The sequence below is a fragment of the Sander lucioperca genome, chromosome 6, assembly GCF_008315115.2.
Source record: "Sander lucioperca isolate FBNREF2018 chromosome 6, SLUC_FBN_1.2, whole genome shotgun sequence".
Lineage (NCBI taxonomy): Eukaryota > Metazoa > Chordata > Actinopteri > Perciformes > Percidae > Sander > Sander lucioperca.
Window position 1 is genome coordinate 39,428,632 of NC_050178.1, and position 18,414 is coordinate 39,447,045.

The 18,414-nt window shown below is 40.2% G+C and overlaps 1 protein-coding gene across 2 annotated transcripts in view; it reads right to left on the minus strand.

The window, feature by feature from the left end:
• Positions 1-11,491: 11,491 nt before the first annotated feature.
• cdh4 (cadherin 4, type 1, R-cadherin (retinal)) overlaps positions 11,492-18,414 on the minus strand; it is a 215,606-nt gene continuing 208,683 nt past the window's right edge. For both annotated transcript variants that reach the window (XM_031278786.2, XM_031278778.2), the window contains exons 15-17: positions 18,069-18,208; positions 14,584-14,748; positions 11,492-13,416 (exon numbers count right to left, since the gene is read on the minus strand). In XM_031278786.2, coding sequence (XP_031134646.1) covers positions 13,210-13,416; positions 14,584-14,748; positions 18,069-18,208 — 512 coding nt within the window. In that variant the 3' untranslated portion in view covers positions 11,492-13,209. The remainder of the gene's footprint in view (positions 13,417-14,583; positions 14,749-18,068; positions 18,209-18,414) is intronic.

Below are 18,414 nucleotides of genomic sequence, written 5' to 3' on the forward strand. Positions count from 1 at the left end.
AGTTGTGAATACAGAAGCGGCGTGGCCTGACAGTCCCTCGTGGCGTCTGTCTGGTGATGGTGGCGACTCAGGTAAGGCCTCAACCCTTGTGGCTCTGCCCAATCCAATATTTTTCCTGGTAATCCTCCTTCCACTCCTCAACACTGCTGCTCTTTCAGAGTTAAGTCTACATAAGCTCCCACTTGAGTGCCAGAGGCAGAGCAACAACAGGGATGGTGCTGTTGCCTAGCGACGTCTCAGTCACTACACCTGAGGGTGTTGGGTAAACACCCTGAACCTGCCAGAGGGAAAAAGAGAGAACATCACTGTTTCCTTCCTGACATTTATTAAAGGGGGCTGTTATTAATTTGTTACATTTATTGTTGTCGTTTTTGTTTTCACCCTAGGGGGAGATTATATAACAAAACATACTTAAAGCAGGTTTATTTGTGTATGTGTGGGTGTGCGGGCACACCCCATGCCTCTGACTGTTCGTCTTTTCTTAGCTATGGGTGCTTTTGTCTGATTCCAAGATGGGATTTGACTTCTCTGATAGTACTTCTCAGCAGGTTGTGTCTCTTGCACTTTCATGATAAATCTCCAGCCTGAAATTCTTGAAATGCTTGTTTGTGCTCACAGAGTGGCTCAGTTTTAGTGATGGTTAAAGGCTGATGAAAGCTCCACCTGCCCCAATTACTCACACGAATCAGATGCTTATGAAAATATGTATTAAGGTAAGACCCCTAGCAAGATGAATAAGAAGGTTGTGATATTTTTTTTATTGACATTACTTTGCAAACCAGTGAATTCAAAATTGCATTCGTAATCCCACCATATTCATGCTGTGAGACAAATGCAATACTAAAAGTCAGTTAATTAATTTGATCCTTTTCAACGCCTCCTTGCATATTGTTGATTAAGCTTTGAGCTTATGAATAAAACTCTCCGAGGAGGAACATGAGAATGTGATTTGGATGAACTGATGTGGCACACTGTGATCCATTCACCGCACTTTATCATTCATTAAGATGCACAAATCCAGGAGCCTATAACCACTTTTATCCTGAAATGAAAGAGAATGATTTTCAGCTCTTTCCTGAATAATCACTCCCTGAAATACAGCATGCAACAACAGTTCATTAGTTTTTACCTCCTTGCAAGTCCATTTCCTGTGCGCCTGTGCCCTTGTTCCACCCAGGTTAATGCTGACTTTAGGACTCTTTTGTTATGGGGTCGACCAGGACAGTCTGCTTTGGCCCGGAGATACTATAATAAGGCCAGTGTTTATGACTGCTGCTGAAATGGGTTTGTAAGCGCAGCTAAACCTGTGAGGTATTGACACAGGGGTTAATAGCCTGTTGGCCTCTTTAATGGAGCTGAATCAGGTCAAGCAGCAAGCAGCCCACAGGAGAGCATTTCCATTTACAAAGTCATCTCCTGCATGAGGCGGGACAGGCACCAAAATGTGTTGAGCGTACACACCTGTGGTTCACACAGAGAAATGTGTGACACGCACTTAGACAAACACAGGAACAAACAAGCTAGGTGCCAGACACTACATGACACAGGCTGATGTAAAAGTCAAAACAGCTTTTTGCATTTTAACCCTCTGATCTCACTAAATGTAGTCAACAATCAGTGAGTTGATCTTACTATTATCCTCTAACCTTTTTAACAACTTGCTTGACTAATGTAAGTGTCTAGTGTGGTAGTACGCTACACTTTGGAGGGCAGACATTGAAAAACAGTCTACAGCCATGTGGCTTTGTGAGGCTGTACTTAGGCACAGCGGTACATTGAGCTAAATGCTAACTCTAGCATGGCAACATGCTCACAATGACAATGCTAAAATGCTGATGTTAAGCAGGTATGTTTACTATGTTCACCATCTTAGCTTAGCGGGTTAGCATGATAACATTTACCAGGGGAGACTGATGGGAATGTCATTAGTTTTGCATGTTTTTATTGTCATAAACTAAAGTATTGGACACATTGATTATGCCTCCAAACGGGTAGTGGGAATCCATTCAGTAGCAGTTGAGGTATTTCTCAGGATAAGTGAAAACTATGACCTGCTGACGCCCTCAAAGCTAAAGTCAGGGGATGACCTTAGGATTCATCCTCTGGTCACCATGAATATCTGTACCAAAACTCATAAGAATATGGTTGGTAAGACATTAAGACACTAAAAACCAAAAATGTCAATCTCATGGTGGCTGTAGAGGAAAAAGCAAGATGATCACTAGAAATGTCTGTACAAAATGTCATGGTAATCCATTCAGACGTTTCTCGAGATATTTTAGTCTGGACCAAAGTGTTGGACTGACCGATCGATTCACCCAAATAATAAACCACATTAAATAAAATGTCTGCAAATTTTGAATCAGAGTAAAACACCTTTATCCCCTTTTGTATTGTTTGCTTGTTTGTTTACATGTCTTATTTAGCTTTGTACTATTTTTATTTATTTTTATATTTTAGTTTGTGCTCATATATTTGCAAAACTATTTAAAAGACTAACGATGAATAAGGTCTATGATGTAAAAACAATGATGTTTTTATTTTTCTCAATACAAACTATTTGTGAGAATAGAAAGAATAAACAAACAAACAAAAGAACGTTAAAAAGGAATATAAATGACCAGCTTTGGGCTAAGAAATTCACCTCACTTTGATGCACCTTTAAGACAAAAATGAATTATGTATGAAATAGAGGTGTGCAAAAAACTTGATTCACATTCGAATCGCGATTCAAGCTCTACCGATTCAAAAAAAAAAAAAATTGTATTTTTTTATTTTCTTTTTATTGTATGTCTACTGCAATCACATGGGAAAAATAACTACATTTACATACTGTGAATCTTTTTTTGAATCGAGAATCGTTTTTGAATCGAAAATCGATTTTGAATCTAATCTTGAGCCCAAAAATCGATATGGAATCGAATCGTGACATTTTCTGGATCGTGCACCCCTAGTATGAAAGGTGTTCTGTCTTTCATAGGTAATCACTATTAAATGCATTAAAAAGCATGAAAGTGATGCGCTTAAGATGGAGACAGGAGTTTATATACATACGGTGTACATGTACATACTGTAAGACAAACAAAGTCATCAAGCTGCAGCTAATCCGCTTACATTGGGCACATGGCCAGATAACGTAGGTTGTTGTTCCTCCCTGTCATGTTATTGTAATATTATTACATTTACAAGATTAATTCTGTTACACACGTGTGGTAGTCAATTATTTATTTATACTAATGACTGTGCTATATATCTATTATTCATGGTAAGCTTTGGTCTGACTTCCTGAAGTGATGCTGACAGAGGGAAATGGAGGGGCAGATGGGAATGGAAGCTTGATTGCACCCTAAAGGACACCAGAGACTGACTTGGCTGCGACGGAATCATCTCCTAACATTTAGACATGTAGCCAGTGTCCCGGGGAAGGCACTTAACCTGTGGCTAACGTGAAGAATTACATCCAGTTGATTAGAGCAGCCGCTCTGCTCGAGGATGCAGCTTGAATTTCCAGCTGCACTCTAGCATGTAATCACACGATGAAAGTCAATCTTGAAAGAGCTTCAGCAGCAGCACCACAGGTTTCATGGACTTATAACACAAGGGCAATCCCATGATGCATAATTAATAGTGATTATATCATAGAGGTTCCTGTATATGACAAGTATGTTTAAGCAGTTGTGTGAACATAGTTTTAAAACTCATAATTAGAGGGTTCAGTTGTCAGCAGTGGAAGTTGTATTCAGATCATTTACACAATCACAATCACAATGTGAAAATGATCTATAGCAAGTATTAATCCAAAATTAATATTGCACCTCCATACAGCTGGGGGTCTCACAAAAAACATTACAAAAAAGAAATGGCAGAGGCCGAGATAGCCTCACTTTGTGTCTTAAGTTTGGGTCGGACTCCAAAAACACTCAATACATTTCCCATTATACAACACATTAGTGTCTTTCACTAGACTGAACTTCATGAGTAAAGTAGGTGGAGTGCCCCCTGAAGAATATTTCTGAAGAACAACTACATAAGTATAAGCAGCAAAATGTACTTATGTATCACAAGTGAAAGCACTCATCCTTTACACACATCCTTTCTCTGTGTTATAAATTATGAATACATTAACTGGTAAGCAGCTCAGTTATTTGCCCAGTGATGCAGAAATCAACCAGTACTTCCATGCTGGAATAATAGTGCAATGTGTCAGCAACTGCGTGGTCATTTGTTTGAAAAAAGTTCATTTAGGAATATGAAATGTGAGAGCAAAATAGACCTTTGTCACGGCAGCCGTTTTGACATGTCAGAGTAGCAAAGGCACAAGCGTGTTTAACAACATTAAAGCAGCTACAAGGAGTTGTTTTTTAACTGGTTATGAAACCGATGCCTCTATATGACCTACATACGCAAACGAGACCTTTAGCGAGAATATTGCATATTTCTATTTAGTTATTTTTAATGCCTGTCACTGGCTCTGATTCCCCGCGAAATCAGACGAAAGGATTGACGTCACGCGTATTTGCAGCGCGTTTGCTGAATGCTGAGCATGTGTTGTCAAATTAATGAAGTTGTTTTTCTTTTTGCATCGCTTCTTTTTTCGGGGTTTGCGTGTTTTTCTTTTTGCATCGTTTTTTATTTGCAGTGCGTTTATGTATTTGGTTGTGTTGTGATATTTGCAGCGCGTTTGCTGAATGCTGCGCATGTGTTGTCAAATTAATGAAGGTGTTTTCTTAATTTGCTTGTGTTTTGTCTATTTGCGTGTGTTTTCTTAAGTTGCAGGGCGTCTGCCCCTGTCGGCCACCGTACAAAAGGGACAGAGATCGAGCGCGGGCGAGAGCACGAGTCAACCTTGGTCGGTCATCCAACAGATGGAGAGAATTGCAGGATTTGAAATGATTCCAAACAGATCCTGAATTGGCCCTCTTTCTCCTAGGCAGGTATGTAATGCGTCTATTCTTTTATAAAAAACATTGCGAGACGTACATCAATATAAGAATTTATGTTGGTGGCAAAAACAAAGTCAACTTTGTTTCACCATGGTCATATTCCAGTTATTTATCTTACATAGCCAGAAATAGATACATTACCTCATCGCTATGCATACCTGCTTTACCCAGTTGGTAATCCAGTCCTTCTACTACAATACTACTACGAACTACTAGTATAAGAGTTACTTCACTGCCTGGTGGACTTCCGGGGGCACGGAGCGAGATGGCAGAGTCGATTAAATAATAACTCCCCCTAAAACTATGAAAGAACTGAAGATACAATTTCTACACTGACACGAAATGAGTGGGGGACGAAAACAGATAAGTTTAAATAAACAAATGACATCCAAAGACCAAGAAGATGAGTTTGAAGACGAGTTAGCCGATGACGAAAATGGCGACTCTAAACAACTCCGCTCGGTACTAGAGGGCCTCACAAATATCACAAAGGAAATACGAGATCTCAAGAGGGAAATGAAAGAGGACCTCTCACAATTCAAAGATGAATTTAAAGAAGAGGTGAGGAGAGAGTTTGCTGGCTTCACAGAGGAAACGAACCGTAAAATGGCAGAAAACATGGCGGAAATACAATAGCAGCGAAAAGATATTACGGAGACACAGGAACGGATTTCAGAGCTGGAAGAGTGGAACATGGACGCTAAAGAGGCCATTGTTACTCTATTAAAACAGCAAACGAAATTGCAAGAGAAGTTGACCGAAGTGGAAGTGCACGGAAGACGCTGCAATCTGAGAATTTATAATGTAGCTGAACAGGACAACGAATCTGTGCCAGAGCTAGTGGACGGGCTCCTACACCGGGAGCTCGGGATACCGGCGGGAACTGAACTACACATACAGCCTCGGGAAGAAGCCACCACCGGGAGCAACCCTGAGGTCCAAAGTGGTCAACCTTTTGAAATACGAGACCAAAGAAAATATTCTGTCTAAAGCCTGGAAAGAAAAAATACAAATTGATGGGAGACAGATATTTTTTGACCACGATTATCCCACAGAGGTGATGAAGAAACGTAAATCCTACTCTGAGATTAAAAAGACTCTAAAAAGCAAAAAGATCCGCTTCCAAACGCCGTTGAGTAGGATAAGGATCCACTGGTCGGAGGGACCCAAGATCTACAATAACGCTGAAGAAGCAGCACGAGACATGAGGACCAGAGGGCTGGAGGTACCGGAGACGCGCAGCACCGACCCCCCACTGGAGAAGTGTATCCTGAGGGCCTCTTTATGGCAATGCGTTGGAGAGAAGCCGGGGACAAACTGGGGGACCACCGCCCGGAGGAACGCCGGGACGCAGGGAGCCGAGCGAGGGAAAGGCTACAAGAGTTTATAAGATGAAGGAAAAAAAAAAAAAAAAGTCAATTGAGAGTGGGGTTTAAGATCATCCACAGGGAACCCAGAAGAACTAAATATCCCCTGTTTTTAAGTTAGAGCGTCTACAGTGGTTGGGTGAGTAAACAGAGCCACTAAAACGGAGCAGATAGCCATTTTATTTTGATATTACAGAAGTTATTTACAGGGGGACTATTTGATTTATATTTAACTTTTGTGTTGTGATTTGATTCTCATTATATTTTTGCGTTTTGCGACTGGTTTTCTATTTTTTATTTTATTCTACTTCATATAAAACAAGGGGTTCCACTGAAACAGAACCTACTATGAGGGAGGCTCTAAAGCCACTAAAAGTATTGCTAGACGTATAAAGAAACAGCAAGCACTAAATAATATACATAAAATAAGAGACCCAGCAACCAATAAAATATATGAACCTGAAGAAATAGAAAAAAATATTTGTGGATTATTACAGTAAATTATATACACAGCCTACTTCAGTGGGTGAAGAGGAGTCAAGGGAGTTTCTAGACCAATTAGATTTGCCAACAATAGGTACAAAACAGAATGCGAAGTTGACCTCAAAAATAACAGTAGAAGAGATAGAAAAAACAATTAGTCGAGCAAAATCGGGGAAATCACCAGGAGCTGATGGATTGGGTGCCTCCTTTTATAAAACATTTAAAGAGGAATTAATCCCACTATTACGCGACTCATTTAACTATAGTCTCAAGAAAGGCAGGATCCCTCCCTCATGGAAAGAGGCTAATATCTCCGTCATTCCAAAGGAAGGTAAAGATAAAGAATATTGTTGTAATTACAGACCAATATCAATTTTAAATATAGATTATAAACTTTACACCTCCATTATAGCCAAGAGGTTAGAGACATTAATGCAGGATTTGATTGACGAGGACCAGACTGGCTTTATTAAAGAAAGGCAAACACAAGATAACATAAGAAGGACATTACATGTCATTGAAAAGGTACAAAAGAAGGGGGGAAGTGTAATTTTGGTAAGCATAGATGTGGAAAAGGCTTTTGACAGTGTAAATTGGGTATTTCTGTATAAGGTATTGGAAAAATTTGGATTTAATGAGGAATCTGTAAACTGTATTAGGTCAATATATCAGGAACCAATGGCAAGGATCAAAATTAATGGTATTTGATGAATCGATTCAATCTGGGAAGGGGAACGAGGCAGGGTTGTTGCCTCTCACCAAGTCTCTTCGCGCTGTTTGTCGAACCATTAGCTCAGATGGTCAGGCAGGAGGAAGAAGTTAAAGGGGTGACAATAGGACAGGAGGAGCACAAGATAGGGCTATTAGCGGATGATATATTATTCTTCCTAAAACAACCTAATAAAAGTTTCCCAAAAGTTATGAGAATATTAGAGAACTATGGAATCTACTCAGGTTACAAAATTACAACCTAAAATGGAATGCTAAATCAATAAAATATTTAGGGATTAATGTCACAAAAGGATTAGACAAGCTTTATGATGCGAATTACGCAAAAATAAATCGAGAAATTAGGAGGGACTTGGAGAGATGGTCAATAATTCATTTGGATTTCAGCTCAAGGATAGAGATAATTAAGATAAATATTCTACCAAGGCTTCTATATCTGTTCCAATCACTGCCTGTGGTGATCCCACAAAAACAATTCATTGAATGGGATAGGTGGATATCAAGGTTTATATTTGGGGGGAAAGAAACCCAGGATCAGATACAAAACTCTGCAGCTCCCAAAGGACAAAGGAGGCCTGGCTTTATCAAGCCTTAGGGAGTATTTTTACGCCGCTCAAATAAGACCTCTGATATATTGGTGCAAGGATGAGCACGTCGCAAGATGGAAAAGCATAGAATTGGGGCAAAAAGACATTGAAATACAAAACTTAATAGCACACAAAGGGCTATTGCGCAAGTTAGGCAACCAGTTGGATTCAATAACCAAAACTACAGTTGAAATATGGAACAAGGTTTTTGAAAGACAGAAATTAGAGAAGGAGACGAAGATTTTGAGCCTACTCAAGGTTTGTACCTGGTATGAATGATAAAGGGTTTAAGCAAGGGACGAAAAAAGGCATTACAGCGATGTGTACCATGGTCGAGCGGGGGAAGCTGCAGAGTTTTGAAAAGTTAAGGGATAAATTTGGACTAGATGAACATGAACAACATCGATACCGACAGATAAGGGACTATTATGAGAAGGAGATAAAAACTGACACTGACAATGACGTTATTGATGTGTTTTTGAAAGCCTATGAAGGAAAAAAATGTAAAGTAATCTCAACCCTATACAGAAGTTTGTTATAATGCAGGAAGACTTCCTCTCTTTATATCAAAGAAAAATGGGAAGAAGAGTTGAAGGAGCAAATAACTGAGGAGGAATGGTTTAATATTTGTAAAACGCAGTGCACGGCCACTAGCTCCAGGATTTGGAGAGAATTCAATTGGAAAAATATGGTCAGATTTTTTATAACTCCAAACATTAGGAAGGAAACTGTATGTAACCAGCAACCATGCTGGAGAATATGTGGACACATGGATGTAGCCCATATGCATATGTTTTGGTCATGCCAAAAGATAATAGGATATTGGGATAAAATATGGCGGGGTCTAAGAAAAATTATAGGCTACGATATACCCAAGTCTTGTAAGGTACTTTCTCTGGGAAATCTGACACAAGATATAATTCAAAAAGAGGATAAGTATCTTGTTAAAGTTCTGCTATCGGCAAGTAAAAAAGCAATAACAAGGTTATGGTATAAAGCAGAACCCCCGACCGTGGAGCAGTGGGTGAGCATTGTGGAAGAAGTATTTGTAATGGAAAAAATTACACATAAACTACAATTACAAGAGACACAATTTCAGGAAAAATGGGGAAAAATGGACAGTTTATAGAACACAGCAAGAGGACACCACCATCACCACTGGACAGTAAGGACACTGATATGTGAATACTTGCTTTGTGGAGTGTGTAAAACCTGACACTGTAACTGTTGACAGAAAATTTAAAAAAGTAAAAAAACAAACAAAAAAAGAGTTACTTCACTGAGTGCATTTATCTCACTGACAGTAACAATAGCTGTCAAATAAACGGAGGGGAGTAAAAAGGACTTTTATTGATTAGATACTCCACTAAAAAGCAATCATGATTTGCAGGAAATTCTCTTTTCAAATTCTGTTTGATAATGCACAGACAGTGTTTCAGCCCTGACGGATATAAATAACCTTGTCTTGGCAACAGCAAAGTGTCTCCGCTGGACCAGCCATTCATATCATAAATGGCTGGTCGTTAAACAGTAGATATTCTCTCCCCCACTTGCAGCAGGAACATCAAATTTATTCTGCTGCTTTGATCTCGTTTTAGACCGAGCCTTGAAATAGCTGGACGCTCAGAGTGCTGTCAGCAGAAAAGCAGCCAGCAGAGCCAGCCTGTCCTGGGTGGTACCTCTGCTGAATAGCAACATCAACACTAAACTAGGAACAGTTGATCACACAGCCGGCATCAGAACCAACATCCGGTAGGGTTTTTCAGATTGGACTTTATCCCAGCACCGACCCAAGAGACTCACTTGTTATATAAAGAGGAAATTAAAAGAGCCAGACTTGGACATGTTTGAAGAAGAGAACTTTATTTACAACACACACGGCACTGGCTGAAAGCCAGCAGCAAAGCTCTCAGTATATAAGCCATTTATCAAGGGGGCAACTTGAGTTTGCTTTCTTCATTCACTACATCTGTCTGCCACAGGGAAACCAAGTGCCCATCAAAGAAACCTTCTCTGAAATTAATCTCTTTATCTGCCGACTGGCTATGACCAAGACGACCTTTTACTAACTTGATTATTATTTCAGAGCAGTGGAGCCCACCTCTGATGACTCTCTTATTAACATAGGTCCGCAATTCTGCCTGGTAAATAGCGAAATCACTATTCACCACAGTAAAGGTGAACTTAGATTTATTACCGGATGTTCTCATTACTGGGACATTCTAGTGTAGATGAGTAATAAAAGCACCTCTCATTAACTAGTCCACTATGCTCCACTATGCTCCATCAGCTCTGTTCACCTCTACTGTCTTCTCTCCCTCTCCATTGCCAACTCCTCTAATTTCTGGCCATAATGGACAACACACGATTAAGTATCACTCTATTTCACTACCTCATTTTTAACCTTTTTTCCCCAAACCATTTTCTAAATATGCATTGTCCCTGCTGTGCTTGAATCCCTCTCTCTCTCTGCTGACCCTCTCTTCCATCCTAGTAATCACCTCTCCACACGGCCTACCTGCATCTTGCCACCGCCTCATTTTTCTCCCTCTCTCTTACCGCCTGCCTTACTGCTTTCTCTCCGGGTGTCTCATTAAAGGCGCTCTATGTAATGAGATTTAGCCATGGGGATTAATGGTGTGGCTAATTGATAGACACACAGCCAGAGAGGATTATATCCCTTTAAGTCCCCAGTGGGGTTTTGGTGCTTCAGCTGACTAATTGAAATCAAAGGAATGGACACAACTATATTTCCTGACCTCTCCTCCTCCTTCTTCTGAGATGCAATAAAAGGATGAATAGTGGGTGTTTTATTATAAAACAAAGCCATATCCAAACAATATGGTCAAAGCTTAACTGCGTGATTCCAAAGGGAGTTTGTAACACTTACAATTACATAATTCCACTGCATAATATAAAGAAGGTGCAATCAGTCCGAGTGCAAATACAAACCAATCATTTCATGAACAAAAAAAGCAGTGAATTTAAAGCCACTAGGTGTGGAACTTTTATGATATTTTAGCTAATTATTCTGATGGCATTTTTCAGAAACATTACACAATCCTGGTGAAAACTGATGCAGTCTCTGTATTGCTTTCAGATCATTATCAGTATTTCCTGGTTAATCCATGTGGTGGGGTATCTTTTTTTAATGCTACCACTTGGGGGCGAAAACATCAGAAATGTTAAATTCCCACACATAGCGGCTTTAAGTCTACGCTAGTTGAGATAAAGCTGTATTAAGTCATGATTTTCAAAACAAGACCACAGAGGCCCACTATTATTTTAAAGCTTTGAGCGACATATTTTCAATGACACACAAATACATCAGCATACACCTGAAGATAATGAATGTAGGGAATATTCCAAAAAAGATGGCACATTTTCAAAACATGTTTTGTTTATTTTCTGAAGCACACATCCAGTATCTAGATGAATGAATAAAATAATCCCAGGACACTGAATAATAGAACAACTATCAGCAGGCATGGCTAATGAACCTTCCACTGCCCCGAGGCCAGAGGCCAACAGAAGGAACACGTCTGTCAGAGACATTACAGAGTGAAAAGGGTTGGGCTGTGTTTTCACATATAAAAGGAGTATAACAAAGCATTGTTTTAGAACACAATTTCATAAGAAGAAAAGAAGAGCAAAAACTGAAACAGAACATGTATAAGCAGGCGTCTTAAAAAAATGGAATTATGCTTCAACAGAAGACAAAGAAACAAAAATATCCACATATTAAAAATGAACGGGCCAAAAAATCCCCTAAGCCCAATGAAGAGCTAGAGAAAGAGCAGCAACTTTTATGTCATCAATACTTCAAAAATAGGTATCTTACAGGTTTTTTTTATTTTCTCAGTGTCTTTATACAGAGTATATTCATATAGTTTCCGCTGACTATTTTCACATTCTCACCACATAGTAACAAGTGCTTTGAGTAAAACATTTTGAGGAAAAAAAAATCATGCACCTTTTAATAGTTTTGTTGGCCTATAAAAAACAGGAATGTTCAGGCGACAAAAAAAATTCTTTCTTAGATGCCTTTGTTCCAAGTAATTTCAAGTTCCACTTTCTTACACTGTCTGACTAATCAGATCATGCCATAAGCTTTACACTGTGGAGAAAGCAACACAAAACCATACAGGGCAGGCAAGCACGTCAACATAAAGGCTCCTAAACGCATGAGTCCACAGAGGAAAGGCAAGCATTCTCCACTAAATTAGAAAACTCCCACATGTATAAAACGGTCTCACACAATGTCAGTGTGGCGACAGGTGATGCTTGTGAAAGTCAAACTGAGCAGGTCCTTGGAGAAGACAGTTGTCTTCCACACAACAACAACAACTGTTATTTCTTTTAGGCCATAATTCATTGGGTTATGATGTCCGAAAGTCTGCCCTGGATGTGTCTTTCTCTCCTGGGACTGGCTGCTGGGGTTGTAATCTGCACCACTGTAAAGGGGAGAGGAAATTGACAGGCAGGGCTGGTTTGAGAAGCGCAGGGGGGGCGACAAGAGAGCGCGCCTCCACTGTACTGCACGAATGGCAACCGATCCTGAGATAGCAGGAGTCTGATACAAAAACACACCACAAAAGGCACTTTATAAAAAGACAGTGCTTCTGTTCTAAGGAAATTCAAGTTGACAGAGTGAAAGAGAGAGTCAGAGAGCGTCTTCCCATAAACATTCTCTTCAGTGTGAGACTAAAGCAAGAGATGGTTTCGTTTTGAAAATCGATCAAAGCACAAATTCACTACTCGTGTCTCTCACGACCGCCTTGATTCATCCCCAGAGAGCTCCGGGTCCAGCACGGTGAGAGAACAACAAAGAGAAAAAAAGAAAAAAACATCACACTACAAACTCGCCACTACAAAATATAAAGCCAGAATGCAGTTGCGTTGCAGTGGAAATTCATCTTTGCGGGTTCGGTCCCTGTGAGCAAACTAACACAGCTCATGTAAGGATCTGTTCCTCACACGTCTACCATGGAGACTGCGTCATGTTCTTGGCCCCTGCAAGTGGTTTCTAGGAGCATCCATCCAACCGACCCCGCCTCTCCCGACCCCTGCCGCAGCCCCACCCAGTCCCCCGCTCCGCTCTCAGTCATCGTCCCCTCCCCCGTAGAGGTCGGCCAGCTTCTTGAAGCGAGGGCCCCAGTCGTTGAGGTAGTCATAGTCCTGGTCCCCTGAGCTGGTGGAGTTGAGCGAGCTGACGGAGCCGGCGGTTGAGCCACTGCCCTCGTAGTCGAACACCAGCAGGGAGTCGTAGGGAGGAGCTGTGGGGTCGTTGTCTGCTGCCCTCAGACCCTGGAGACACAATGACAGACAGATTCAAAAAAATTTAAAGATATTCAACCTATCTACAGTTACAGTATTTCCTGTTCTGTGTGGTTAGACCTATAAAGTGTATCAGGATGGTCTTTTAGCAACACTGGATTTAGGCCAGTTATTGTTCACCAACAATATCATTTTCACTAGGGTTGGGTATCGTTTGGGTTTTTTCCAATACCGGTGCTAAAACGATACTTTTAAAACGGTGCCGGTGCCTAAACGGTGCCTGAACCGAAATATATATAATATATTTATAATTTATATAATATAAAATATTAAAAAAAAGGAGCACAAAACAACATAACGACATTAAAGAACGGCTTGTTTATTGCTAAGGCCATATGGTCAAAATGAAATGCTTGATTAACAATGTAATAACAATAACTTCTAACAATGACTTATTTCCCCAGTAAATTGCTGGTAAACGACAAAAACAAGCACCAGATGGGAAAAGGGTATTTTACAATAACTTTGAATGCACCACAAGGCTGGCGAGTTTCAAGTAAACGCACCGTCTGTGTTGTTTTTCCGACAACGGCAGCTGCAGACTGTTACATCCCGGTGTTGGAATCCTCTACAGGGAACTACAGTCACACTTTACACCACTTAACGTAAACTGTCAGCATTTTAACCATTGTGTTTAATCCAGCTACTAGCTAACGGTAACGTAGCGTCCCGTGCAGCGATGCTTCTGAAAAAGAAAAAAGTCAGGCACCGAAATTTCCGTTCTTATTCGGCCTCGTTACTACAGTGTACATCGGAACCGGTGCGCCATTTGCACCGCGTTTCGGTACCCAACCCTAATTTTCACAGCATAAAAGGTTCAGGTGGCCAGACCGTAAAAGTTGCAATAAACCCCTTCTCATCTTGCTTAGCCACCCATTTGGGTTTTTGTTTCATCATGGTCTGAATGCTGTTTCAGAGCCAGACACTGAGCTGTGTACAGGGGACAAATATTTCTAGCAGTATCAATACCGAGTTGTGGAGGAAAAAAAAGGGAATTCTCTTCATGTTGTGTAAACCCTTGTATGAGTCACATCAATGAGGCCTGTGGACATCACTATACTGTCTAGCTTAAAAACAGAAACTGTTAAGGAACCAATGCTACACCAAAAAAATCTTTTCCTTCATTTTTGAACTTACATCATTAATGAAGTCTCCTATATCTCCAGGATGGGGCAGACTGGGTCTGACGGGATACTGTGACTCAGCAATCACAGGTCTCTCGTCCACCCTGCGCACCCCCGCCGGCTTATTGATGATGTGGTCTAAAGACTCGGGCTGCTGCAGCTGGCTCAGGTCATAGTCCTGGATGAAGGCCACAGAGGGAAATGTTAGTTCATCCGCATTTGCTGGTCCTTTTAATTGGTAATTCACTACCTTTTATCTACTTTTGCTAAATCAACATATTTTTTTTAATGATTTATTGACTACAGCTTCTTTGATAAAATGTGCTTTTTTTTAATAGGGTAGCAAGGTCATTAACCCTTTTCTAATGTAGGGATTCTTTAAATACAGTAGTGTAGATGCATTGTGTTTTGAATCGAGCTCAGTTTCCAAGTTGGTAACTCACAGACTCACAGACTTTGATGTGCATTCCTATTAAGTCTGCGAGGGCTCAGGGCTGACCTGCAGAGAAATCTGTGCTACAGGGCTTTCTAACGAACCTGTGAGCCCTTTTGTAAATCTGCAGTGCTGCAGTCTTTGCTTGAGGGAATTACCCACAAGTCTAATGTTAGAAACAAGGATGTTAGGGGAAGTCTTAAAGGATACAAAAAAATAGTGAAAGCGCTTGCAAGAACAAGTTACTATTCAGATGGCAGCTGTGGTTTAACATTACTGATAATATGTATTGTTAAATTCATAATATGAACAACAAACACTCAGCATGTTCGCTGATCAATCAGGTGACATCTTTGACCAGTCAATATGCACTCTATCTCTTAATGTTTTTCCATGCACATGTGCTGGCTTGGCTCGGCTCGACAGCCCAGTACGGCAGGGATTTTCATTTCTATTAAAACAGGGCTACCTGCTTGAAGGTGTCTTCAGTGGCATGACGTGACTTTTCGGGGCTATGGCAGCTCACTGTATGTTTTGGCTGTTTTTGTATTTCTAAACATTAGTATTCAGTGGTTTCTGTGACATGAAAAATACTTTTAGGTATTTTTCATGTCACAGAAACCACTGAGAGTAAATCCTGTGTTTTGGAGATTGTTATTATATTGTCGGTGATGTGTCTGTGATCTGACACCCGCCCGCTCTTAGCCCCCGGCTCTCTGGAGCACTGTGTTGCGCAGCAGGTTGATCCATGGCTGTAGTGGTTAAAGGAGCGGCTGTAAAACTGTAAATAAACAGTTAATTTCCCATAAACTCTTCACAATAAAATCCCCCTGTTTTAGATATCTGAAAGTATAAACAGGGACGCAGACGAGAAACTAAACTTCTAATCACAGAGATTCAGTTAGAAGCTACACAAATACAGAGAGCTGAACACACAGAGGCTTTTAAAAACCTCTCTGGACTCCAGCAAAGACATGAGTTAGGTTGAGTCTCGCAACCTTTGAGGGGGAGAAAGGGGGGTCATCACGTGTTGGCCGCAGTCACCGCAACCTGCTTGAATATGTGAGCTTTTGCCCAACTTGGGGAAAAAAACCCATCTCGGGCACAGCTCGGCGTGCTAAATCTGGTAAAGGAAATGCAAATCAGCATGGCCTGGTTTAGCTCAGCCAAAAGTGCCAATGGCAAAACCCCAAGGATCTTATAATAAATCCTCAGACAACTACTTTAGAGAGAAATTATCCCTACATGTATAAACAGAGCAGCCATCTGATATTAGCGTATGTTTATGAGCTAGATATCTGGTGTGTGTGGGTGTTGGAAAATAGCAAGTATTAAAGATGGCATAATTAAAAATACATTTCCAAATTAATCAAACTGTTGGAGCTTAACGCTGTTGAAGGTTTTCATTTCGAAAATAATATCAGATAAGGAGAGGTGGTGGGCTGAGCAGTATTTTCAGGCCCAGCACTTTGTAGTTGTAACTCCCTTTTTAAAAAATGTATTTCATTCTCTACAGACTCTGTCCGCGGTCCAGCTGACCAAGGTTTTTCCGATCTTCATAGTTATTTACAATTGTGGTAGATGAGCTAATGTGCTGTACTCTCTCAATTTCAGTATATATAAGAAGTTAAGTGTTTTCAGATGTCAGCTTTTAATTTAATTGAATATTTTGGGGTTTTGGACTGATGGTCAAATAAACAGGGCTTCTGCAGGTTTCAACAAGTAAAATGTAAGACTTTTTAAGACCTCTATGAATGAATTTTAAAGTGCTCATATTATGCTCATTTTCAGGTTCATAATTGTATTTAGAGGTTGTACCAGAATAGGTTTATGTGGTTACATTTTCAGAAAACATTGCTGCAGCTCCTTTTTTCACCCTGTGTGTTGAGCTCTCTGTTTTAGCTACAGAGTGAGGCATCTCACTTTTGTACCATCTTTGTTGGGAGTCGCACATGTGCAGTAAGTACTGCTAGGTTGTCAGAAGCAGAGTATGAGGACGTGCCACACTAGCAGCTAGGCGAGTATTATAACGTGTGTTACAAAGTGACCACGTTCGTCACAAAGTAAAGGCTGGACTACAATAGAGCTGTTTGGAGCAGTTTGTGAACAGTGTTTTCTGTTGGAGATGGTAAGTCCTTTTGGGGTGGACTTTGGGCTTTTTCACTTTGTAAACATATAACGTGCACAAAAAAGATATACTGTATAACACAATAAAGGAAAGGGAAAAAGCCAAAAGCACAATATGAGCACTTTGAGACCTATATCACGACGTAAAGGTACAACGAAATGCAGAGTCACAAAAGTACTTGCAAAGTAAATAAATGTATCCAAATTGAATAAAAGTGACACAGAGTAATAATGATCTGTACATTTACAGCAAATTAAATTTGCACTATCGAAAGAAAGAACTAAAACACCTCAATGAGCATTAGAGGTTACATTTAAGACCTTTTTAAAATTATTTACGACCTAGAACACAATACTTTTGCGAATTTAAGACTTTTTAAGGCCTTAAATTTTGATTTTATAATTTTTTACTTTTTTAGACTTTTAAAGACCCGTGGAAACCCTTAATAAAACAATCATCTTTGGGGCCAGTGTCACTATTTTTGTCTCACTGTGTCACATTTCATAGATAAAACAATGAATCGTTCAATAAGCGGCAGATTAATCGATAATTAAAATAATCATTAGTTGCAGCCATAAATGATTGATCGATTTGATTAACTACATTGTTTTTATTTTTTATTTTGTGGCTATGTCGGCTCCTGAACTACTATGTCCTCTTAGAATATGTGTTAGTTTGACTTTGTCTTTTTTGTTTCCTGGCACTGTGCATGGGTGACCAAACTAGTTTCCCTAATGCCGATTAATACAGTTATCTAATTTAATCTAGCAATATATCCCTGACCTTCCATAAGATACTGTAAATACCACCTGTAAACAAAAGATGTGTGTTTATCTTAAAACCAATAGCATTTCTCAAAGATGCCACTGCTGGTTAACAGCTTTTTATGACTTTTGTTAATTATGTATATACTGTGTGTATGATCGTCAAACGATACCTGGTCCTCCTCTCCTCCTCCCTCCTCATCATACTTGAGGATGTTGTCTCTGACGTCGTCCTCAGGGTCGATCAGCAGGGGCTTCGCCTGCCGCTCCTTCTCTCTGCGCTTCATCCACACCACAAATAGCAGAACCATGCCTGTGAAAAACAGAAACAGTAGTTGTTGTCATAAAGAAAAGGTGTTCATTGTAGTCTTACCAGTGTTGTAGTCAAGACCACCTAAACCGAGACCAAGTCATCACCAAGACTTTGAGGGGTTGAGACTGAGTCAAGACCAAGACCAGACCAGTGCCAGACAGCCAGAGCTTCTCTTGTCTCCCGCATTCACTTTCTCGGGAGTGAAT